Raw genomic sequence first — 24,199 nt, forward strand, 5'->3', positions numbered from 1 at the left:
GAGCCACCCACGTCTTCCCAGGAGAGCTGTGTGTACTGTCATTGCTTGTGTTGTAGCGATATCTGACGGGCTAGCCGCGCTTTCATCTCCACATCCCGTCCATACAACCGCTAAAGGTATAGACGCTCCCTTACCCTTTAGGAGCCCTGGTCTGTTGTGGTGAAATCTAAAGATAGTCTGAATATTCCCTTTGCAATAACTGCATGCTGCAAATGAGGCCCCTTCCGCTTATAGGAGTGGGAAGCTGATCCGTGTAAAGTATATAAGGAGAGAAACCATATTCTCTCTCCGTGTGACGTAACAAAGCTAGGATGAAAACAGCTGCATTACATACAAATATTTGATAATTGAGAGAAATATCCTCTTATCCCAGCTGAAGAAAACAATTTTACAAGGGAATCTAGGCGGAACACTAGTAACAATGTACTGTCGGGTGAACCAGCCCGTCCAGATATTTAATTATTTTTGATAGTCAACATTCCATTATTCACTTTGCGGCTTGCTTATCGTATTATATATGTAAACTTCATAGACTTGGCCTGTCATTTGAAGCTGCTATGGGTGGAGAGCGGAGGATTCATCCGCATCCTGTTACTCTGACACTGAGGGGTGACTTATGCTGCAGCTCGTTTAGAAAGACTTGGTGGCTCTGAAAAGAGCCTTTGGGTTGTTGCGTGTATAGGAGTGCCGAGTTTCTATGCCCTCTCCCCTCGGATCCTGCGGGCCAGCTGGATGTCTTTGGGCATGATGGTCACCCTCTTGGCGTGGATGGCGCACAGGTTGGTGTCCTCGAACAGCCCCACCAGATAAGCCTCGCTGGCCTCTTGTAGGGCCATGACGGCGGAGCTCTGGAAGCGCAGGTCAGTCTTGAAGTCCTGGGCGATCTCACGCACCAGACGCTGGAAGGGCAGCTTGCGGATCAGCAGCTCAGTGGATTTCTGATACCGGCGGATCTCGCGAAGAGCAACAGTTCCAGGACGATAGCGGTGAGGTTTCTTCACGCCGCCGGTAGCTGGGGCGCTCTTCCGGGCAGCTTTCGTTGCCAGCTGCTTGCGGGGAGCTTTCCCTCCTGTAGATTTGCGGGCGGTCTGCTTGGTCCTGGCCATATTTCCACACAGATCTGACTTCTACCAAGTAGAAAAAAGACTGAATAGCCAACAGCCGGCAACAACTGTATTTATGCACAGAGCTGCTTTGTGATTTGATGAGTTAAACACGCCCTTCATCCTGGTTGGTTTCGGTGAAGAAGCTGTAAGTTTCATAAAGCCCGCCAAGAATTTCTGTTTCCTCTATTGTTTATGTGAAGTTTCTAACGGCCCGGCCTCGAGGTCTTTTCACGGTATAGCAGCCCCGGCCCCAGTACACATATACCAAACGTAATCACACACAGTGCTGCTGAATAGCTGCAATAGCCGGGGATAAAAAATATATATATATATATATATATATATATATTGTGTGTACAGAATATAATCCTTACAAGCCCTAATACCAGGGAAATGATAATATGGGATGGCAGGTAAACTAGCAAACAACAACAGCAAAAGCAGCACAGCTTAGATCAAAACAGCGGCGTATAAAATAAAATAATCATTTGATCATTAAAACATGAATGTTAAATCTAAAGCTGCTCACTTTAATGTAGTCAGAACTCCTGCGTGTGTGAGAAACGATATGATACTAATGGGAAACAGTATTATAGTATGATACAATTGTAACTACTCTATTGAAACATTGCTGGATACAATCTGAGCAAAAGTATCAACTTAGACCGCAACCTCAACCTCGTGAATCTGCTAAACTACATGAAGAGAATATAAGGCTATATATTTAGTTTCAAAGGGGGTTCTACATCTACTCAGAGGAAATTAAAATCCTATAAAGTACTAAAGGCCCTGCATAGCAATACCCTTATTGTTTTATTTTATTACTGGGTTTTTTTTTTCCTGTATGCCCATTTAACTATTGTATATTCATTTCAATTGTTCTTGTAAAAATAAACTTTAAAACATCTGTTAAAAGTTGTATTTATGGTAATTAATCGAATGTAAGACTCTGAGGAATAAACAGATTTAAAACCAGTATATATTCAACTGAATTTATGTGACATAGCAATTATCTATCTATCTATCTATCTATCTATCTATCTAATTGTATTGGAACTCATTGAAATACCCGTTTGTATATGTACCACACGAAAATGTAAATTATTGCTGTTAAATACATCGCATAAAAAAGTATACACTGTATGTGATAATGTCTGGAAACAATCAAAAATGTTTAACGTAAAAAAATCATTCCAGATCGATGGTAGCATGAATATTCCTCTTATTCATGCTACTACTTAAAAAAAATGATGCCCTTCACCTAGGGCATCTCTTCTGGCAGAGATTAAGGGTCATCCTGACAACATGGCACCAGGTCATTATAGATCCTACACCCAAGAATAGGCCCACAGCGTTACAGTTGGCAGGATTGATAAAAGTGGAAGTACCTGCTTTGATTTGCCAGCTCACTTGGATTGCCTTACATTGTGGCTGCTATAGTTTGGTTGGATAGGTGGATGATTTGTGGTCAGCCATCCACTCTCCGATTTCCATAGCCAATTGTATCAGAAATTGCTTCTTTAAGACGAGATCCAGGATCTCATCTCTTTTCAATGACTGTGGATCTTCCACCCATCGTTCCACACAATTGCATCAACTGGGTGGCATATACCGAAATGTGAGCTAGAAACACCTTGAAGATAACCAAGAACATTACACAGCACAAATGTTTTATCACAGTGATATGTGGAATTGAAAGGAGTCATCTCAGGAAACCCACATACTTTAAGAAGAGGTTCCATTAATCCGGTTGACAGATGACCAGTGGGATCTGGTCCATGAATTCAGCCTTATGGTCCAGAAGTTACTTTCATATGGTGTGCATACATGAAATGCAATGCTCCATGTTGAGCAACTTTCTCATGCTTAAGTACAATTGCTTGTGGCACAGCAATGCATCTAAATAACTTTGTTGCACCATTGCTCCACTCCTCGGGTGACCGTTATCTTTGATCTTGGCCTGCCATTTGCCTGCTGGCTAGCAGTTGTGTTCATTTTTTTTGTCCTCTTCCACACCTTTTCATCTGCTCCTGATTCGCCGATTCTTCTCCTTGTTCCTCCCATGTCCCATTGATAACCCTTTGTGTCTCGTCACTTTAATTCTGCCTTTTATTTTTACATTCCACTCATTTGTCCAATCTTTATCTATTCCTCCTTCTGCCTTTTCTTCCCATCTCCGATTATCTCCTCCCTTTTCTTATCTTACACTACTCTTCTCCCTGTTCCAACTTTTTTCCCTTCATCACCCTTATTTTTCACCTCATTTCTCCCATCCCTCACACTTTACTCATACCCTCCTATTTCTACGTCCCCCTTTTTCCTACTGTCTCCTCCTGTTGTCCACCCTACTTCCACTACCACCCCCCTACAAATAAAACACACACACACACACACACACACACACACACACTCACACACTACAATGTTTCTCTTTTAAATGGTTGCAGTACTGGGGGAACTGTGGTCAAAATCGTGAATGTAAGTAAGATGGGGAGTGTTAGGGTTCGACTGCAGGAGGTTAGGTTGTGGTTAGGCAATAGTGGCAGGGTTAGAGATAGGCTGTGGGAGGGGAGGGTTAGGATGTGGGGAGGGAGTGTTAGGGTTAGGAACAAAGAAGGGGGGTAGGTTTAGGCTACAGGAGGGATATGTTTAGGAACTAAGGAGAAGGTGAGGGTTATTATACTTACCTCTCCCCTGTCGTGATTCTCAGCATCGGGATGCCGCTGATGGTCTTCTGACCACAGTCATCCCAAATGCGGGCCTCCCGTATGTTTTCCGAGGTCAGTATCATGCAGTCTAAGGGAGTTAATGATTTGCAGGACCACAAGCTAAACCTTATATGTCTGGGACATTGCATGAAGAAAACACAAGGCTACTGTAGATTTGGATTATATAAAGGGGCTTTTCTACTACTCACTGGAAACGAAATAAAAAAAATAAAAAAAAAAAACAGAACCTTATTGTTCTACTATAATCACTGAATTTGTATTTATGCATATGTATCTCATTTATATCCATTTTGCTTGCTATTGAAAAAAAATCCTTGCACTTTAAAAGAATTGAGAAAAGTTATATTTATGATAAAATAATAGAGTTTAGGCTCTTAAATGGGACCATAGGGATTTAAGGACAATATATATCTATCATAGTTTATGTGAAATAATAATAAAAATAAACCTAATTCAATAACAATCACTCACCTCTTCTGATGGTGCACCACGCCAACAATGTCTGCTCCAATGTGAGTGTGCCACTACCCATGACTCCTCATTGTGCTATTACTTACCGCTGAGAAATAATTAGTAATATGGGGAAACATGTAATCAATGCGCACATTCCATAGTAAGATGGAACAGGGCCTTCCCGCCTCTTCAACTGGGTCAGTTTTTATGTATGTATATATTTATTTATTTATTTATTTATTTATTTTTCTACCATCCTTGGAGACGCAGAAAGCCACTGGTGTGGCACAGATCCAGCTCCGTGGTCCCCCTACCTGCTCTGGAGTTTCTATGCAGACTCCCACCGCTCTAGTGCCCTACTCCAGCCTGCCATCATTGGTTGGGGGTGAGGTTCAGACCTTGATGGTACTTGCTGCTGGCCCACGCCCTCCATTTTGCAGTCATCAACTCTGTTTGTCCACATCTCACGTCCATCCTCATGTGCCTTCCATTCCTCTATGGCGATCATCTTCTCTCAACACTGCTCTTGACCTGCCCTAGTCTATATCTGTGCTTTCCATCACTGGTCAATGCAGTTGAACTCTGGTCTGTTAATCTGCGTTGCCCTTCTTCTCACAACTTTGCATCCACAGTGGATCTCTGCTGACACAAAGGGGGTAATTCCAAGTTGATCGCAGCAGGACATTTTTTGCAGTTGGGCAAAACCATGTGCACTGCAGGTGGGGCAGATATAACATTTGCAGAGACAGTTAGGTTTGGGTGGGTTATTTTGTTTTTGTGCAGAGAAAATACTGGCTGCGTTATTTGTACACTGCAATTTAGATTGCAGATTGAACACACCACACCCAAATCTAACTCTCTCTGCAAATGTTATATCTGCCCCACCTGCAGTGTACATGGTTTTGCCCAACTGCTAAAAATGTCCTGCTGCGATCAACTTGGAATTACCCCCAATGTTTCCCCCAGAGGTTCTGATGCTCCGTTCCGCAGCCGCCTTTTCTCCAGACCAGGCATTCCCAACCACGGTCCTCAAGGCACACTAACAGTGCAGGTTTTAGTGATATCCATGCTTCACCACAGGTGACTTAATTAGTAGCTCAGTTATTTTGATTTAACCATCTGTGCTGCAGCCTGGATATCACTAAAACCTGCACTGTTGGTGTGCCTAGAGGACCATGGATGGGAATGCCTGCTCTAGACATTCAGCCTCGTGGTCTCTGCATATCTTTCGCCTGCTATCCAACAGTGAGGTTCAGTGCTGAAGCTGCAGCAACTGCTTTTATCACGGTAGTACATTTGAAAACGTAAGATTAGTTGAACCATTGCTCCTCAGGTGACTGTTGTCTCTCATCTTATTCTGCAAGCTTCATCATTTTATTTTATTTCCCAGAACTATTGTGTGCAAACTAGAGATGAGCGCCTGAAATTTTTCGGGTTTTGTGTTTTGGTTTTGGGTTCGGTTCCGCGGCCGTGTTTTGGGTTCGAACGCGTTTTGGCAAAACCTCACCGAATTATTTTTGTCGGATTCGGGTGTGTTTTGGATTCGGGTGTTTTTTTCCAAAAACACTAAAAAACAGCTTAAATCATAGAATTTGGGGGTCATTTTGATCCCAAAGTATTATTAACCTCAAAAACCATAATTTACACTCATTTTCAGTCTATTCTGAATACCTCACACCTCACAATATTATTTTTAGTCCTAAAATTTGCACCGAGGTCGCTGTGTGAGTAAGATAAGCGACCCTAGTGGCCGACACAAACACCGGGCCCATCTAGGAGTGGCACTGCAGTGTCACGCAGGATGTCCCTTCCAAAAAACCCTCCCCAAACAGCACATGACGCAAAGAAAAAAAGAGGCGCAATGAGGTAGCTGTGTGAGTAAGATTAGCGACCCTAGTGGCCGACACAAACACCGGGCCCATCTAGGAGTGGCACTGCAGTGTCACGCAGGATGGCCCTTCCAAAAAACCCTCCCCAAACAGCACATGACGCAAAGAAAAAAAGAGGCGCAATGAGGTAGCTGACTGTGTGAGTAAGATTAGCGACCCTAGTGGCCGACACAAACACCGGGCACATCTAGGAGTGGCACTGCAGTGTCACGCAGGATGTCCCTTCCAAAAAACCCTCCCCAAACAGCACATGACGCAAAGAAAAAAAGAGGCGCAATGAGGTAGCTGTGTGAGTAAGATTAGCGACCCTAGTGGCCGACACAAACACCGGGCCCATCTAGGAGTGGCACTGCAGTGTCACGCAGGATGTCCCTTCCAAAAAACCCTCCCCAATCAGCACATGATGCAAAGAAAAAGAAAAGAAAAAAGAGGTGCAAGATGGAATTATCCTTGGGCCCTCCCACCCACCCTTATGTTGTATAAACAAAACAGGACATGCACACTTTAACCAACCCATCATTTCAGTGACAGGGTCTGCCACACGACTGTGACTGATATGACGGGTTGGTTTGGACCCCCCCCAAAAAAGAAGCAATTAATCTCTCCTTGCACAAACTGGCTCTACAGAGGCAAGATGTCCACCTCATCTTCACCCTCCGATATATCACCGTGTACATCCCCCTCCTCACAGATTATCAATTCGTCCCCACTGGAATCCACCATCTCAGCTCCCTGTGTACTTTGTGGAGGCAATTGCTGCTGGTCAATGTCTCCGCGGAGGAATTGATTATAATTCATTTTAATGAACATCATCTTCTCCACATTTTCTGGATGTAACCTCGTACGCCGATTGCTGACAAGGTGAGCGGCGGCACTAAACACTCTTTCGGAGTACACACTTGTGGGAGGGCAACTTAGGTAGAATAAAGCCAGTTTGTGCAAGGGCCTCCAAATTGCCTCTTTTTCCTGCCAGTATAAGTACGGACTGTGTGACGTGCCTACTTGGATGCGGTCACTCATATAATCCTCCACCATTCTATCAATGTTGAGAGAATCATATGCAGTGACAGTAGACGACATGTCCGTAATCGTTGTCAGGTCCTTCAGTCCGGACCAGATGTCAGCATCAGCAGTCGCTCCAGACTGCCCTGCATCACCGCCAGCGGGTGGGCTCGGAATTCTGAGCCTTTTCCTCGCACCCCCAGTTGCGGGAGAATGTGAAGGAGGAGATGCTGACAGGTCGCGTTCCGCTTGACTTGACAATTTTGTCACCAGCAGGTCTTTCAACCCCAGCAGACCTGTGTCTGCCGGAAAGAGAGATCCAAGGTAGGCTTTAAATCTAGGATCGAGCACGGTGGCCAAAATGTAGTGCTCTGATTTCAACAGATTGACCACCCGTGAATCCTTGTTAAGCGAATTAAGGGCTGCATCCACAAGTCCCACATGCCTAGCGGAATCGCTCCGTGTTAGCTCCTTCTTCAATGCCTCCAGCTTCTTCTGCAAAAGCCTGATGAGGGGAATGACCTGACTCAGGCTGGCAGTGTCTGAACTGACTTCACGTGTGGCAAGTTCAAAGGGCATCAGAACCTTGCACAACGTTGAAATCATTCTCCACTGCACTTGAGACAGGTGCATTCCATCTCCTATATCGTGCTCAATTGTATAGGCTTGAATGGCCTTTTGCTGCTCCTCCAACCTCTGAAGCATATAGAGGGTTGAATTCCACCTCGTTACCACTTCTTGCTTCAGATGATGGCAGGGCAGGTTCAGTAGTTTTTGGTGGTGCTCCAGTCTTCTGTACGTGGTGCCTGTACGCCGAAAGTGTCCCGCAATTTTTCTGGCCACCGACAGCATCTCTTGCACGCCCCTGTCGTTTTTTAAAAAATTCTGCACCACCAAATTCAAGGTATGTGCAAAACATGGGACGTGCTGGAATTTGCCCATATTTAATGCACACACAATATTGCTGGCGTTGTCCGATGCCACAAATCCACAGGAGAGTCCAATTGGGGTAAGCCATTCCGCGATGATCTTCCTCAGTTGCCGTAAGAGGTTTTCAGCTGTGTGCGTATTCTGGAAAGCGGTGATACAAAGCGTAGCCTGCCTAGGAAAGAGTTGGCGTTTGCGAGATGCTGCTACTGGTGCCGCCGCTGCTGTTCTTGCGGCGGGAGTCCATACATCTGCCCAGTGGGCTGTCACAGTCATATAGTCCTGACCCTGCCCTGCTCCACTTGTCCACATGTCCGTGGTTAAGTGGACATTGGGTACAACTGCATTTTTTAGGACACTGGTGAGTCTTTTTCTGACGTCCGTGTACATTCTCGGTATCGCCTGCCTAGAGAAGTGGAACCTAGATGGTATTTGGTAACGGGGGCACACTGCCTCAATAAATTGTCTAGTTCCCTGTGAACTAACGGCGGATACCGGACGCACGTCTAACACCAACATAGTTGTCAAGGACTCAGTTATCCGCTTTGCAGTAGGATGACTGCTGTGATATTTCATCTTCCTCGCAAAGGACTGTTGAACAGTCAATTGCTTACTGGAAGTAGTACAAGTGGGCTTACGACTTCCCCTCTGGGATGACCATCGACTCCCAGTGGCAACAACAGCAGCGCCAGCAGCAGTAGGCGTTACACGCAAGGATGCATCGGAGGAATCCCAGGCAGGAGAGGACACGTCAGACTTGCCAGTGACATGGCCTGCAGGACTATTGGCATTCCTGGGGAAGGAGGAAATTGACACTGAGGGAGTTGGTGGGGTGGTTTGCGTGAGCTTGGTTACAAGAGGATTTACTGGTCAGTGGACTGCTTCCGCTGTCACCCAAAGTTTTTGAACTTGTCACTGACTTATTATGAATGCGCTGCAGGTGACGTATAAGGGAGGATGTTCCGAGGTGGTTAACGTCCTTACCCCTACTTATTACAGCTTGACAAAGGGAACACACGGCTTGACACCTGTTGTCCGCATTTCTGGTGAAATACCTCCACACCGAAGAGCTGATTTTTTTGGTATTTTCACCTGGCATGTCAACGGCCATATTCCTCCCACGGACAACAGGTGTCTCCCCGGGTGCCTGACTTAAACAAACCACCTCACCATCAGAATCCTTCTGGTCAATTTCCTCCCCAGCGCCAGCAACACCCATATCCTCCTCATCCTGGTGTACTTCAACACTGACATCTTCAATCTGACTATCAGGAACTGGACTGCGGGTGCTCCTTCCAGCACTTGCAGGGGGCATGCAAATAGTGGAAGGCGCATGCTCTTCACGTCCAGTGTTGGGAAGGTCAGGCATCGCAAACGACACAATTGGACTCTCCTTGTGGATTTGGGATTTCAAAGAACGCACAGTTCTTTGCGGTGCTTTTGCCAGCTTGAGTCTTTTCAGTTTTCTAGCGAGAGGCTGAGTGCTTCCATCCTCATGTGAAGCTGAACCACTAGCCATGAACATAGGCCAGGGCCTCAGCCGTTCCTTGCCACTCCGTGTGGTAAATGGCATATTGGCAAGTTTACGCTTCTCCTCCGACAATTTTATTTTAGGTTTTGGAGTCCTTTTTTTTCTGATATTTGGTGTTTTGGATTTGACATGCTCTGTACTATGACATTGGGCATCGGCCTTGGCAGACGACGTTGCTGGCATTTCATCGTCTCGGCCATGACTAGTGGCAGCAGCTTCAGCACGAGGTGGAAGTGGATCTTGATCTTTCCCTAATTTTGGAACCTCAACTTTTTTGTTCTCCATATTTTATAGGCAGAACTAAAAGGCACCTCAGGTAAACAATGGAGATGGATGGATTGGATACTAGTATACAATTATGGACGGACTGCCACGGTTAGGTGGTATAAAAAAACCACGGTTAGGTGGTATATATTGTAATACAATTATGGATGGACGGACTGCCTGCCGAGTGCCGACACAGAGGTAGCCACAGCCGTGAACTACCGCACTGTACACTGGTTGATAAAGAGATAGTAGTATACTCGTAACAACTAGTATGACTGACTATGACGGTATAAAGAATGAAAAAAAAAACACGGTTAGGTGGTATATATTGTAATACAATTATGGATGGACGGACTGCCTGCCGAGTTCCGACACAGAGGTAGCCACAGCCGTGAACTACCGCACTGTACACTGGTTGATAAAGAGATAGTAGTATACTCGTAACAACTAGTATGACTGACTATGACGGTATAAAGAATGAAAAAAAAACCACGGTTAGGTGGTATATATTGTAATACAATTATGGATGGACGGACTGCCTGCCGAGTTCCGACACAGAGGTAGCCACAGCCGTGAACTACCGCACTGTACACTGGTTGATAAAGAGATAGTAGTATACTCGTAACAACTAGTATGACTGACTATGACGGTATAAAGAATGAAAAAAAAACCACGGTTAGGTGGTATATATTATAATACAATTATGGATGGACGGACTGCCTGCCGACTGCCGACACAGAGGTAGCCACAGCCGTGAACTACCGCACTGTACACTGGTTGATAAAGAGATAGTAGTATACTCGTAACAACTAGTATGACTGACTATGACGGTATAAAGAATGAAAAAAAACCCACGGTTAGGTGGTATATATTATGATACAATTATGGATGGACGGACTGCCTGCCGACTGCCGACACAGAGGTAGCCACAGCCGTGAACTACCGCACTGTACACTGGTTGATAAAGAGATAGTAGTATACTCGTAACAACTAGTATGACACTATGACGGTATAAAGAATGAAAAAAAAACCACGGTTAGGTGGTATATATTATAATACAATTATGGATGGACGGACTGCCTGCCGAGTGCCGACACAGAGGTAGCCACAGCCGTGAACTACCGCACTGTACACTGGTTGATAAAGAGATAGTAGTATACTCGTAACAACTAGTATGACTGACTATGACGGTATAAAGAATGGAAAAAAAACCACGGTTAGGTGGTATATATTATAATACAATTATGGATGGACGGACTGCCTGCCGACTGCCGACACAGAGGTAGCCACAGCCGTGAACTACCGCACTGTACACTGGTTGATAAAGAGATAGTAGTATACTCGTAACAACTAGTATGACACTATGACGGTATAAAGAATGAAAAAAAAACCACGGTTAGGTGGTATATATTATAATACAATTATGGATGGACGGACTGCCTGCCGACTGCCGACACAGAGGTAGCCACAGTCGTGAACTACCGCACTGTACACTGGTTGATAAAGAGATAGTAGTATACTCGTAACAACTAGTATGACACTATGACGGTATAAAGAATGAAAAAAAAACCACGGTTAGGTGGTATATATTATAATAATACAATTATGGATGGACGGACTGCCTGCCGACTGCCGACACAGAGGTAGCCACAGCCGTGAACTACCGCACTGTACACTGGTTGATAAAGAGATAGTAGTATACTCGTAACAACTAGTATGACTATGACGACGGTATAAAGAAAGAAAAAAAAATACCACGGTTAGGTGGTATATAATTATACAATTATGGATGGACGGACTGCCTGCCGAGTGCCGACTGCCGACACAGAGGTAGCCACAGCCGTGAACTACCGCACTGTACTGTGTCTGCTGCTAATATAGACTGGTTGATAAAGAGATAGTATACAACAATATACTACTATACTGGTGGTCAGGCACTGGTCACCACTAGTCACACTGGCAGTGGCACTCCTGCAGCAAAAGTGTGCACTGTTTAATTTTAAATTAATATAATATTATGTACTCCTGGCTCCTGCTATAACAACCTGCAGTGCTCCCCAGTCTCCCCCACAATTATTATAAGCTTTTATACATTGATGTGCAGCACACTGGGCTGAGCTGAGTGCACACAGACTGAGTCACACTGTGTGACTGCTGTGTATCGTTTTTTTCAGGCAGAGAACGGATATAGCAGAGAACGGATATATTAAATAAAAGTTAACTTAACAACAACTGCACTGGTCACTGTGGTAAACTCTGTCTGCACAATCTCTCTCTCTCTCTCTCTCTTCTAATCTATTCTAATGGAGAGGACGCCAGCCACGTCCTCTCCCTATCAATCTCAATGCACGTGTGAAAATGGCGGCGACGCGCGGCTCCTTATATAGAATCCGAGTCTCGCGAGAATCCGACAGCGTCATGATGACGTTCGGGCGCGCTCGGGTTAACCGAGCAAGGCGGGAAGATCCGAGTCGCTCGGACCCGTGAAAAAAAAAGTGAAGTTCGTGCGGGTTCGGATTCAAAGAAACCGAACCCGCTCATCTCTAGCATGTCTATCATCCATTGATATGCCGAAAATAGCATCCACTTTTTTACTCTGCAATCAGTAGTTGCCATGTAACAATATATATCTTCTTCTTCTTCTTCTTCTTCTTCTTCTTCCTCCTTCCTCCTACCCCTGTTTTTCCTCGTTTCTTCCCTTCCTCTCACCTAGCTCAATTACAAGAGGTCTCTCTACTTGTCCCACTATACCTTCCTCTCTATTATTCCTGTATCCACCCCCCCCCCACCCCCCCCCCAATGTTCCCAAATATTCCTACTGTTTCCCTCTATTTTTAGGAAAGTTCCGATGTCCTCTTTTAAAAATGACAAAGTCTCATACTTTGGCATTTTTAAAAGAGGAATGGTAATGGGAACAGATCACCATTGCCCTCACTCTGACACACCGATCTTGCATAAATATACATTCATGTCTGTATGGGTCATTTTATAAACATTTGGGGAAAATCCCACCAACATTCTACACGACGGGGAGAATCTCACACAAGCAGGGTTAACCTGTGGCTGACTATGCTGGGTATCTCTCTTTTGTCACAGTAACTAGAGTTCCTAAACAAGACTGCCAATACGTTGTGAGGCAACCTGCCTGTGCTAGCCACCCGGGTGTACAGGAGCCCAGCCATCACCTTTATGTCTTTGAAAATGGTGCATCCCCTGCACAGACTGAACCCCAGATCACCTTCGTTACATGTAGTGCCAGGGGGACAGAAAAATGCCCCAATCAGACGTTTTAGCCTCGCAGAAAAGTACAGATGTGTTACATGCTGGACAGATCCAGCTTGGTGTAAGTAAGCTGACAGGGGCTGTTCCTGGGTCTCTTTGCAGCGCCTAGGCTAGCAATGGCCGTATAGGCCTAGGGGAGACCTTGGAGTACTGGTGTGGTGCAGAGAGGCTGCACGCTGCTTTTCTCATGCCCAATAAAAGACTCTTTTTCTGCGTTAGGGAAACACAAGGTGAGGGCAGATTTCCCCTTACACTCAGACAGGGAAGGGTTTACAAGGACTGCTTATTCCGCCAATGAGAGCGCAGAACGCACCAGGCTCAGCAGCCAATTACAGCACAGCAGGCACCGTATATAAAAGACGTCAGAGAGCGGCTTGTGCTGTATTACCATTTGTTGGTTAAAGTGACGTTGAGCTAACATGGCAGAAACTGCACCAGCCGTCGCCGCTGTCCCGCCGTCAGAGGGCGCAGCCAAAAAGAAGAGGCAGCCGAAGAAAGCTGCAGGGGGAGCCAAGAAAAGCGGCAAGTCTTCCGGGCCCAGCGTTTCCGAGCTGATCTTAAAGGCCGTGGCCGCCTCCAAGGAGCGCAGTGGAGTTTCTCTTGCCGCCCTGAAGAAGGCTCTGGCTGCCGGAGGCTACGATGTGGAGAAGAATAACAGTCGCATCAAAGTGGGGGTGAAAGGATTGGTGACCAAAGGAACTCTCACCCAAGTGAAAGGCACCGGAGCTTCCGGCTCCTTCAAGCTCAATAAGAATCAGCTGGAGAGCAAGAAGGCCGCCCTGAAGCCCAAGAAACCAGCGGCAAAGAAAGTGGCCAAGTCCCCGAAGAAGCCCAAGAGAGCTCCGAGTGCAGCCAAGAGCCCCAAGAAGGTGAAGAAACCCACAAAAGCGGCTGCTGCCAAAAGCCCAAAGAAGCCTAAAGCCGCGAAGCCCAAGAAAGCGGCCAAGAAGGCGGCGAAGCCCAAAGCAGCCAAGAGTCCGGCCAAGAAGGCGGCGAAGCCCAAAGCCGCCAAAAGCCCGGCCAAGAAGGTAGCTAAGCCCAAGAAAGCTGCGGCCAAGAAGTGATGGAAGAGCCGCCGTAGCAGCCTCGCTTCCTTGTTATCCCCCCAAAGGCTCTTTTCAGAGCCACCCACCCTGTCCCGGCAGAGCTGTAGGCGCACGGCGTACAGATATTGAGTCACTACATTACGTTACAGTTCAGCAGTGTCTCCGTGGGATTTTTGGTTACTTATTGATAGGTAACGCAGGGTTATTTATTAGCGCTACTGTAGCAAGACTGATCGGGAAATAATACCTGGATGTCCTGCTTCCTACCTCAGGCCGCTCACAATAGCGGCATGCTTCCTTCCTGTGTACTCGAACACTCACCATTCCCTGTGGTGAACAGTCTGCAGGGTAGCTGCTGAAAAGCAAGTATCAATTTAATGTTTGTTTGCACTTTCTGAGAACACTAGCTACACAATAACAGGGAGACTGCTTTACCAGAAAGAGAACCTCCAGTAGAGACAAATAGTTCTGTGCAGTTTCTATCAGAGTAGTTGGCTAGTAAGCTTCCCTACTTATTAATTGTTCAAGAGGTCGTTGTAACAGAATTATATATAAACTACACTTGGAGAAACATTCACAGCTGTGCCTTAATACCCTATGCTTGAATTTTAGGACATGTATTGTGTCAGCATGTCATCGTTATAATACAAGTTACGTTTTAACTCAACATCTTTTCAAGAGTACCCCGCTACAGCACCTCCTGCGCACGCTATGCACGGTATATTACACCTACATCCTTCAGAATTTTTCATAAAACAATATCGAACCGATTCCACCCGGACACAAGGAGGCATCATCCAAATGGACAGAGGCAATTATGCTGCTGCCTTTTTCCATTCCAGATTGACTAGAATTCTAGATATATATGGTCTATGCATTGTAAATGGCAACTTCTGGCGTCTTATATTTGAATATCCAGCGAGACTTTGTAGATGGGAAAGAAGTGTATTTCTATCGTTAGTATTGTGGATCTGACTAACAATACGCTTCCCTCGAAAAGCAGCATGTTCATAAAGCTCATTTCAGGAGTACTGTAGGTGGCCCTTAAAAGGGCCTTTTGTTAGCGTGTTTCGGGAAAGGAGATCAGCCAAAGAGGAGCCAGATCTTAACCTCCAAAACCATACAGAGTGCGGCCCTGGCGCTTGAGAGCATAGACCACATCCATAGCGGTCACAGTCTTCCTCTTGGCGTGCTCGGTGTAAGTGACGGCGTCCCGGATCACATTCTCTAGAAAGACCTTCAGCACCCCACGGGTCTCCTCGTAGATGAGGCCAGAAATGCGCTTCACGCCACCTCTGCGAGCGAGACGGCGAATGGCTGGCTTCGTGATGCCCTGGATGTTGTCCCGCAGCACCTTCCTGTGGCGCTTAGCGCCTCCTTTCCCGAGTCCCTTACCACCTTTGCCTCTTCCTGACATCTTCAAACAGCTTGCGAGTTGCAATCAGTAAGAATGAGTTGATCGCCTCACAGCAGCCCTTTATTAAGAGGAAGGGCGGACCTGATGGGGGACTTAGAACTCGGAGAGGAGGAGACCTGGGTAGTCCGCCTTTTCTGACTTAGCACACCGCAGGACAGTGGCAGCTTTCTCTTCGTCATCTCTATTCATTTCCGTGAACAGATATATAAATGTAAAAAAAAAAAATTGTATCCATTTGATCCCACATTTCTAGGGTAAAATAGGAAAAGAAGGTTTTACACCTATAGTCAATTAACGAAAAGTAGTGACATTTCATTCTCCCTGAAATGATAAATAATATATTTTCCAAATACATATATAGTGTTTATCACTATTAAGTCGGACCCACACCAGCGCCTTGGGCTAGGAGCGCGATTCATCGGACTGGCCCAATGAGAGACGAGCTAAATTCGGCGGGTCAAAACAAGTTAACCGGAGTGGACAATTCAAATCCTGGTAGGGGAACACTCCCCCAATGGCATGCCGCTTCTGATGTGTCCCTCGCTACAAGTATTCCTGGCACCCAGGCTCGGTTCGCTTCGATCTCTAATTAGCGAGCGCCAGCGTATCAGCTATGTTCTCTCGCCGTCTCATAATATTGTATATTAGGTGTAAATAATAATAGTATGTCAATTGGGTCAGCTGAACCGTACCTTAGCGCTCAGCCACATTGCGACCCGGATCACTACTACTCCTCAAATAACCATTGAAGCCGTTTTTACAGCAACGAGCATAACTGGTACGTGTGCGCCTAAACGGGAACCCTGCTGTGTGATGTCATAATGGACTAGGTACAAGCAGGGGCACCGCAGTTTGCATCCCGTTGTTACTTTTGCAACGATATCATAGTAACACGGGTCATCTTGAAGACCGACTTTTAACCACCTGCTTATCAAGATTATGATACAGTAGTAGCGATATTAACAATGTAACAATCCAGTTTGTATCACTTGAGCCAGACAGAAAATTATGTGCTAGTCACACAGCAACTACACGGGCAGTGTTTCTGCTGCTCTCTGGCTTTTTAGAAGCCCTGGCATCTGTAGCTTTGACGAGTTCTGTAGAAATCTGATCTACGTCTGGAACGTGTTTTACAGTACATGAGAGCGGAGAGAATGCCGCTTTGCACGCAGTAATCATCAACAGGGGGGGGGGGGTCTCCTGTACTAGCTCGCACACTAGAGGGGAGTTCCCCAGCATCCGACTAACAAGATGCACATGTATAAGGAATGAAGAAACTACAACACAGCCTAGATTACTGTGATTCAGTCAAATTCAGGGAGACAGGACACAGCGCAAATAATAAGTTACAGCCCGATTAGCGAGGAGATGGGTGGCTCTTAAAAGAGCCTTTGTGTTCGTGTGGGAGAGGAAGGGGAGATTACTTGGCGCTGGTGTACTTGGTGACGGCCTTGGTGCCCTCGGACACGGCGTGCTTGGCCAACTCTCCCGGCAGCAGCAGGCGTACGGCGGTCTGGATCTCCCGGGAGGTGATGGTGGAGCGCTTGTTGTAGTGAGCCAGGCGGGAAGCTTCCCCCGCAATGCGCTCAAAAATGTCATTGACAAAGGAGTTCATGATGCCCATAGCCTTGGAGGAGATGCCGGTGTCAGGGTGCACCTGCTTCAGCACCTTGTACACGTAGATGGCGTAACTCTCCTTCCTGCTCTTCCTACGCTTCTTTCCATCTTTCTTCTGGGTCTTGGTTACGGCCTTCTTTGAGCCCTTCTTGGGCGCCGGCGCGGACTTTGCTGGTTCAGGCATTTCCACCACTCACTTCTTCTACACACAGCAGGGAGAATCTGTGCCGTACACCGCCCGCTATTTATAGGCATCTTATGCAAATGAGGCTTCAACGCTTCTGGTAAAAGTGTAGGGTAAGTATAAGCTAAGTATAGGGTAAAAGTGTCACGTGACGCTGAGTGGTAGCTAACACCCCCCCCCCCCCCCCCCCCACACACACACACACACTACATATTGCGGATTGGTCTGTGGATAAACTCGAGCTGCATTGGTTCATTTGTAAGCAAACCAATCACAGAGCACGCGGTAGACCCACTCTGAGTGTATATATAGGAGGAGGGCGGTACTAAAGGTTCACATTTTCTCTCAGTTTGTTAGAAGGAATTATTTGTTTTGTGAACTGAACATGTCCGGCAGAGGCAAACAAGGCGGCAAGACCCGGGCTAAGGCCAAGACTCGCTCATCCCGGGCCGGTCTCCAGTTCCCAGTCGGTCGCGTTCACCGTCTGCTGAGGAAAGGAAACTATGCTGAGCGAGTGGGAGCCGGTGCCCCGGTCTATCTGGCCGCGGTGCTGGAGTATCTGACGGCTGAGATCCTGGAGCTCGCCGGAAACGCCGCCCGCGACAACAAGAAGACCCGCATCATCCCCCGCCACCTGCAGCTGGCTGTGCGCAACGACGAAGAGCTCAACAAGCTGCTCGGTGGGGTGACCATCGCCCAGGGAGGCGTTCTGCCCAACATCCAGGCCGTGCTGCTGCCCAAGAAGACCGAGAGCCACAAACCGGCCAAGAGCAAGTAATGTGAGGCTGGCAGCTTCCACCACCGAAACGATGTACCCGACACACAACACAAAGGCTCTTTTCAGAGCCACCCACGTCTTCCCAGGAGAGCTGTGTGTACTGTCATTGCTTGTGTTGTAGCGATATCTGACGGGCTAGCCGCGCTTTCATCTCCACATCCCGTCCATACAACCGCTAAAGGTATAGACGCTCCCTTACCCTTTAGGAGCCCTGGTCTGTTGTGGTGAAATCTAAAGATAGTCTGAATATTCCCTTTGCAATAACTGCATGCTGCAAATGAGGCCCCTTCCGCTTATAGGAGTGGGAAGCTGATCCGTGTAAAGTATATAAGGAGAGAAACCATATTCTCTCTCCGTGTGACGTAACAAAGCTAGGATGAAAACAGCTGCATTACATACAAATATTTGATAATTGAGAGAAATATCCTCTTATCCCAGCTGAAGAAAACAATTTTACAAGGGAATCTAGGCGGAACACTAGTAACAATGTACTGTCGGGTGAACCAGCCCGTCCAGATATTTAATTATTTTTGATAGTCAACATTCCATTATTCACTTTGCGGCTTGCTTATCGTATTATATATGTAAACTTCATAGACTTGGCCTGTCATTTGAAGCTGCTATGGGTGGAGAGCGGAGGATTCATCCGCATCCTGTTACTCTGACACTGAGGGGTGACTTATGCTGCAGCTCGTTTAGAAAGACTTGGTGGCTCTGAAAAGAGCCTTTGGGTTGTTGCGTGTATAGGAGTGCCGAGTTTCTATGCCCTCTCCCCTCGGATCCTGCGGGCCAGCTGGATGTCTTTGGGCATGATGGTCACCCTCTTGGCGTGGATGGCGCACAGGTTGGTGTCCTCGAACAGCCCCACCAGATAAGCCTCGCTGGCCTCTTGTAGGGCCATGACGGCGGAGCTCTGGAAGCGCAGGTCAGTCTTGAAGTCCTGGGCGATCTCACGCACCAGACGCTGGAAGGGCAGCTTGCGGATCAGCAGCTCAGTGGATTTCTGATACCGGCGGATCTCGCGAAGAGCAACAGTTCCAGGACGATAGCGGTGAGGTTTCTTCACGCCGCCGGTAGCTGGGGCGCTCTTCCGGGCAGCTTTCGTTGCCAGCTGCTTGCGGGGAGCTTTCCCTCCTGTAGATTTGCGGGCGGTCTGCTTGGTCCTGGCCATATTTCCACACAGATCTGACTTCTACCAAGTAGAAAAAAGACTGAATAGCCAACAGCCGGCAACAACTGTATTTATGCACAGAGCTGCTTTGTGATTTGATGAGTTAAACACGCCCTTCATCCTGGTTGGTTTCGGTGAAGAAGCTGTAAGTTTCATAAAGCCCGCCAAGAATTTCTGTTTCCTCTATTGTTTATGTGAAGTTTCTAACGGCCCGGCCTCGAGGTCTTTTCACGGTATAGCAGCCCCGGCCCCAGTACACATATACCAAACGTAATCACACACAGTGCTGCTGAATAGCTGCAATAGCCGGGGATAAAAAATATATATATATATATATATATATATATTGTGTGTACAGAATATAATCCTTACAAGCCCTAATACCAGGGAAATGATAATATGGGATGGCAGGTAAACTAGCAAACAACAACAGCAAAAGCAGCACAGCTTAGATCAAAACAGCGGCGTATAAAATAAAATAATCATTTGATCATTAAAACATGAATGTTAAATCTAAAGCTGCTCACTTTAATGTAGTCAGAACTCCTGCGTGTGTGAGAAACGATATGATACTAATGGGAAACAGTATTATAGTATGATACAATTGTAACTACTCTATTGAAACATTGCTGGATACAATCTGAGCAAAAGTATCAACTTAGACCGCAACCTCAACCTCGTGAATCTGCTAAACTACATGAAGAGAATATAAGGCTATATATTTAGTTTCAAAGGGGGTTCTACATCTACTCAGAGGAAATTAAAATCCTATAAAGTACTAAAGGCCCTGCATAGCAATACCCTTATTGTTTTATTTTATTACTGGGTTTTTTTTTTCCTGTATGCCCATTTAACTATTGTATATTCATTTCAATTGTTCTTGTAAAAATAAACTTTAAAACATCTGTTAAAAGTTGTATTTATGGTAATTAATCGAATGTAAGACTCTGAGGAATAAACAGATTTAAAACCAGTATATATTCAACTGAATTTATGTGACATAGCAATTATCTATCTATCTATCTATCTATCTATCTATCTATCTATCTATCTAATTGTATTGGAACTCATTGAAATACCCGTTTGTATATGTACCACACGAAAATGTAAATTATTGCTGTTAAATACATCGCATAAAAAAGTATACACTGTATGTGATAATGTCTGGAAACAATCAAAAATGTTTAACGTAAAAAAATCATTCCAGATCGATGGTAGCATGAATATTCCTCTTATTCATGCTACTACTTAAAAAAAATGATGCCCTTCACCTAGGGCATCTCTTCTGGCAGAGATTAAGGGTCATCCTGACAACATGGCACCAGGTCATTATAGATCCTACACCCAAGAATAGGCCCACAGCGTTACAGTTGGCAGGATTGATAAAAGTGGAAGTACCTGCTTTGATTTGCCAGCTCACTTGGATTGCCTTACATTGTGGCTGCTATAGTTTGGTTGGATAGGTGGATGATTTGTGGTCAGCCATCCACTCTCCGATTTCCATAGCCAATTGTATCAGAAATTGCTTCTTTAAGACGAGATCCAGGATCTCATCTCTTTTCAATGACTGTGGATCTTCCACCCATCGTTCCACACAATTGCATCAACTGGGTGGCATATACCGAAATGTGAGCTAGAAACACCTTGAAGATAACCAAGAACATTACACAGCACAAATGTTTTATCACAGTGATATGTGGAATTGAAAGGAGTCATCTCAGGAAACCCACATACTTTAAGAAGAGGTTCCATTAATCCGGTTGACAGATGACCAGTGGGATCTGGTCCATGAATTCAGCCTTATGGTCCAGAAGTTACTTTCATATGGTGTGCATACATGAAATGCAATGCTCCATGTTGAGCAACTTTCTCATGCTTAAGTACAATTGCTTGTGGCACAGCAATGCATCTAAATAACTTTGTTGCACCATTGCTCCACTCCTCGGGTGACCGTTATCTTTGATCTTGGCCTGCCATTTGCCTGCTGGCTAGCAGTTGTGTTCATTTTTTTTGTCCTCTTCCACACCTTTTCATCTGCTCCTGATTCGCCGATTCTTCTCCTTGTTCCTCCCATGTCCCATTGATAACCCTTTGTGTCTCGTCACTTTAATTCTGCCTTTTATTTTTACATTCCACTCATTTGTCCAATCTTTATCTATTCCTCCTTCTGCCTTTTCTTCCCATCTCCGATTATCTCCTCCCTTTTCTTATCTTACACTACTCTTCTCCCTGTTCCAACTTTTTTCCCTTCATCACCCTTATTTTTCACCTCATTTCTCCCATCCCTCACACTTTACTCATACCCTCCTATTTCTACGTCCCCCTTTTTCCTACTGTCTCCTCCTGTTGTCCACCCTACTTCCACTACCACCCCCCTACAAATAACACACACACACACACACACACACACACACACACACACACTCACACACTACAATGTTTCTCTTTTAAATGGTTGCAGTACTGGGGGAACTGTGGTCAAAATCGTGAATGTAAGTAAGATGGGGAGTGTTAGGGTTCGACTGCAGGAGGTTAGGTTGTGGTTAGGCAATAGTGGCAGGGTTAGAGATAGGCTGTGGGAGGGGAGGGTTAGGATGTGGGGAGGGAGTGTTAGGGTTAGGAACAAAGAAGGGGGGTAGGTTTAGGCTACAGGAGGGATATGTTTAGGAACTAAGGAGAAGGTGAGGGTTATTATACTTACCTCTCCCCTGTCGTGATTCTCAGCATCGGGATGCCGCTGATGGTCTTCTGACCACAGTCATCCCAAATGCGGGCCTCCCGTATGTTTTCCGAGGTCAGTATCATGCAGTCTAAGGGAGTTAATGATTTGCAGGACCACAAGCTAAACCTTATATGTCTGGGACATTGCATGAAGAAAACACAAGGCTACTGTAGATTTGGATTATATAAAGGGGCTTTTCTACTACTCACTGGAAACGAAATAAAAAAAATAAAAAAAAAAAACAGAACCTTATTGTTCTACTATAATCACTGAATTTGTATTTATGCATATGTATCTCATTTATATCCATTTTGCTTGCTATTGAAAAAAAATCCTTGCACTTTAAAAGAATTGAGAAAAGTTATATTTATGATAAAATAATAGAGTTTAGGCTCTTAAATGGGACCATAGGGATTTAAGGACAATATATATCTATCATAGTTTATGTGAAATAATAATAAAAATAAACCTAATTCAATAACAATCACTCACCTCTTCTGATGGTGCACCACGCCAACAATGTCTGCTCCAATGTGAGTGTGCCACTACCCATGACTCCTCATTGTGCTATTACTTACCGCTGAGAAATAATTAGTAATATGGGGAAACATGTAATCAATGCGCACATTCCATAGTAAGATGGAACAGGGCCTTCCCGCCTCTTCAACTGGGTCAGTTTTTATGTATGTATATATTTATTTATTTATTTATTTATTTATTTTTCTACCATCCTTGGAGACGCAGAAAGCCACTGGTGTGGCACAGATCCAGCTCCGTGGTCCCCCTACCTGCTCTGGAGTTTCTATGCAGACTCCCACCGCTCTAGTGCCCTACTCCAGCCTGCCATCATTGGTTGGGGGTGAGGTTCAGACCTTGATGGTACTTGCTGCTGGCCCACGCCCTCCATTTTGCAGTCATCAACTCTGTTTGTCCACATCTCACGTCCATCCTCATGTGCCTTCCATTCCTCTATGGCGATCATCTTCTCTCAACACTGCTCTTGACCTGCCCTAGTCTATATCTGTGCTTTCCATCACTGGTCAATGCAGTTGAACTCTGGTCTGTTAATCTGCGTTGCCCTTCTTCTCACAACTTTGCATCCACAGTGGATCTCTGCTGACACAAAGGGGGTAATTCCAAGTTGATCGCAGCAGGACATTTTTTGCAGTTGGGCAAAACCATGTGCACTGCAGGTGGGGCAGATATAACATTTGCAGAGACAGTTAGGTTTGGGTGGGTTATTTTGTTTTTGTGCAGAGAAAATACTGGCTGCGTTATTTGTACACTGCAATTTAGATTGCAGATTGAACACACCACACCCAAATCTAACTCTCTCTGCAAATGTTATATCTGCCCCACCTGCAGTGTACATGGTTTTGCCCAACTGCTAAAAATGTCCTGCTGCGATCAACTTGGAATTACCCCCAATGTTTCCCCCAGAGGTTCTGATGCTCCGTTCCGCAGCCGCCTTTTCTCCAGACCAGGCATTCCCAACCACGGTCCTCAAGGCACACTAACAGTGCAGGTTTTAGTGATATCCATGCTTCACCACAGGTGACTTAATTAGTAGCTCAGTTATTTTGATTTAACCATCTGTGCTGCAGCCTGGATATCACTAAAACCTGCACTGTTGGTGTGCCTAGAGGACCATGGATGGGAATGCCTGCTCTAGACATTCAGCCTCGTGGTCTCTGCATATCTTTCGCCTGCTATCCAACAGTGAGGTTCAGTGCTGAAGCTGCAGCAACTGCTTTTATCACGGTAGTACATTTGAAAACGTAAGATTAGTTGAACCATTGCTCCTCAGGTGACTGTTGTCTCTCATCTTATTCTGCAAGCTTCATCATTTTATTTTATTTCCCAGAACTATTGTGTGCAAACTAGAGATGAGCGCCTGAAATTTTTCGGGTTTTGTGTTTTGGTTTTGGGTTCGGTTCCGCGGCCGTGTTTTGGGTTCGAACGCGTTTTGGCAAAACCTCACCGAATTATTTTTGTCGGATTCGGGTGTGTTTTGGATTCGGGTGTTTTTTTCCAAAAACACTAAAAAACAGCTTAAATCATAGAATTTGGGGGTCATT

General features: G+C 45.6%; 6 protein-coding genes across 6 annotated transcripts; 2 read left to right on the forward strand and 4 right to left on the reverse strand.

Moving 5' to 3' along the window:
* Nucleotides 1-695: 695 nt before the first annotated feature.
* On the reverse strand, nucleotides 696-1,106 carry LOC134934978 (histone H3). Its single transcript, XM_063930296.1, has one exon. The coding sequence runs from the start codon at nucleotides 1,104-1,106 to the stop codon at nucleotides 696-698; it is 411 nt and encodes a 136-aa protein (XP_063786366.1).
* Nucleotides 1,107-13,335: 12,229 nt separating this feature from the next.
* Nucleotides 13,336-14,250, forward strand: LOC134934457 (histone H1B-like). The gene has a single exon (XM_063929895.1). It carries the CDS (start codon nucleotides 13,606-13,608, stop codon nucleotides 14,248-14,250), a length of 645 nt encoding a protein of 214 aa, XP_063785965.1. The 5' UTR covers nucleotides 13,336-13,605.
* A 1,087-nt stretch (nucleotides 14,251-15,337) lies between these two features.
* Nucleotides 15,338-15,649, reverse strand: LOC134934458 (histone H4). Its single transcript, XM_063929896.1, has one exon. The coding sequence runs from the start codon at nucleotides 15,647-15,649 to the stop codon at nucleotides 15,338-15,340; it is 312 nt and encodes a 103-aa protein (XP_063785966.1).
* A 1,420-nt stretch (nucleotides 15,650-17,069) lies between these two features.
* LOC134934979 (histone H2B 1.1) lies at nucleotides 17,070-17,450 on the reverse strand. Its single transcript, XM_063930297.1, has one exon. It carries the CDS (start codon nucleotides 17,448-17,450, stop codon nucleotides 17,070-17,072), a length of 381 nt encoding a protein of 126 aa, XP_063786367.1.
* A 385-nt stretch (nucleotides 17,451-17,835) lies between these two features.
* On the forward strand, nucleotides 17,836-18,228 carry LOC134934459 (histone H2A type 1-like). Its single transcript, XM_063929897.1, has one exon. It carries the CDS (start codon nucleotides 17,836-17,838, stop codon nucleotides 18,226-18,228), a length of 393 nt encoding a protein of 130 aa, XP_063785967.1.
* A 760-nt stretch (nucleotides 18,229-18,988) lies between these two features.
* LOC134934980 (histone H3) lies at nucleotides 18,989-19,399 on the reverse strand. The gene has a single exon (XM_063930298.1). It carries the CDS (start codon nucleotides 19,397-19,399, stop codon nucleotides 18,989-18,991), a length of 411 nt encoding a protein of 136 aa, XP_063786368.1.
* Between the last annotated feature and the right edge of the window lie 4,800 nt (nucleotides 19,400-24,199).

This window comes from Pseudophryne corroboree, chromosome 6 (assembly GCF_028390025.1).
Source record: "Pseudophryne corroboree isolate aPseCor3 chromosome 6, aPseCor3.hap2, whole genome shotgun sequence".
Classification (NCBI taxonomy): Eukaryota; Metazoa; Chordata; class Amphibia; order Anura; family Myobatrachidae; genus Pseudophryne; species Pseudophryne corroboree.

Coding starts and splice junctions, on each gene's coding strand:
- LOC134934979 (XM_063930297.1), bottom strand. CDS start 17,450: ATGCCTGAACCAGCAAAGTCCGCGCCGGCGCCCAAGAAGGGCTCAAAG.
- LOC134934978 (XM_063930296.1), bottom strand. CDS start 1,106: ATGGCCAGGACCAAGCAGACCGCCCGCAAATCTACAGGAGGGAAAGCT.
- LOC134934980 (XM_063930298.1), bottom strand. CDS start 19,399: ATGGCCAGGACCAAGCAGACCGCCCGCAAATCTACAGGAGGGAAAGCT.
- LOC134934459 (XM_063929897.1), top strand. CDS start 17,836: ATGTCCGGCAGAGGCAAACAAGGCGGCAAGACCCGGGCTAAGGCCAAG.
- LOC134934458 (XM_063929896.1), bottom strand. CDS start 15,649: ATGTCAGGAAGAGGCAAAGGTGGTAAGGGACTCGGGAAAGGAGGCGCT.
- LOC134934457 (XM_063929895.1), top strand. CDS start 13,606: ATGGCAGAAACTGCACCAGCCGTCGCCGCTGTCCCGCCGTCAGAGGGC.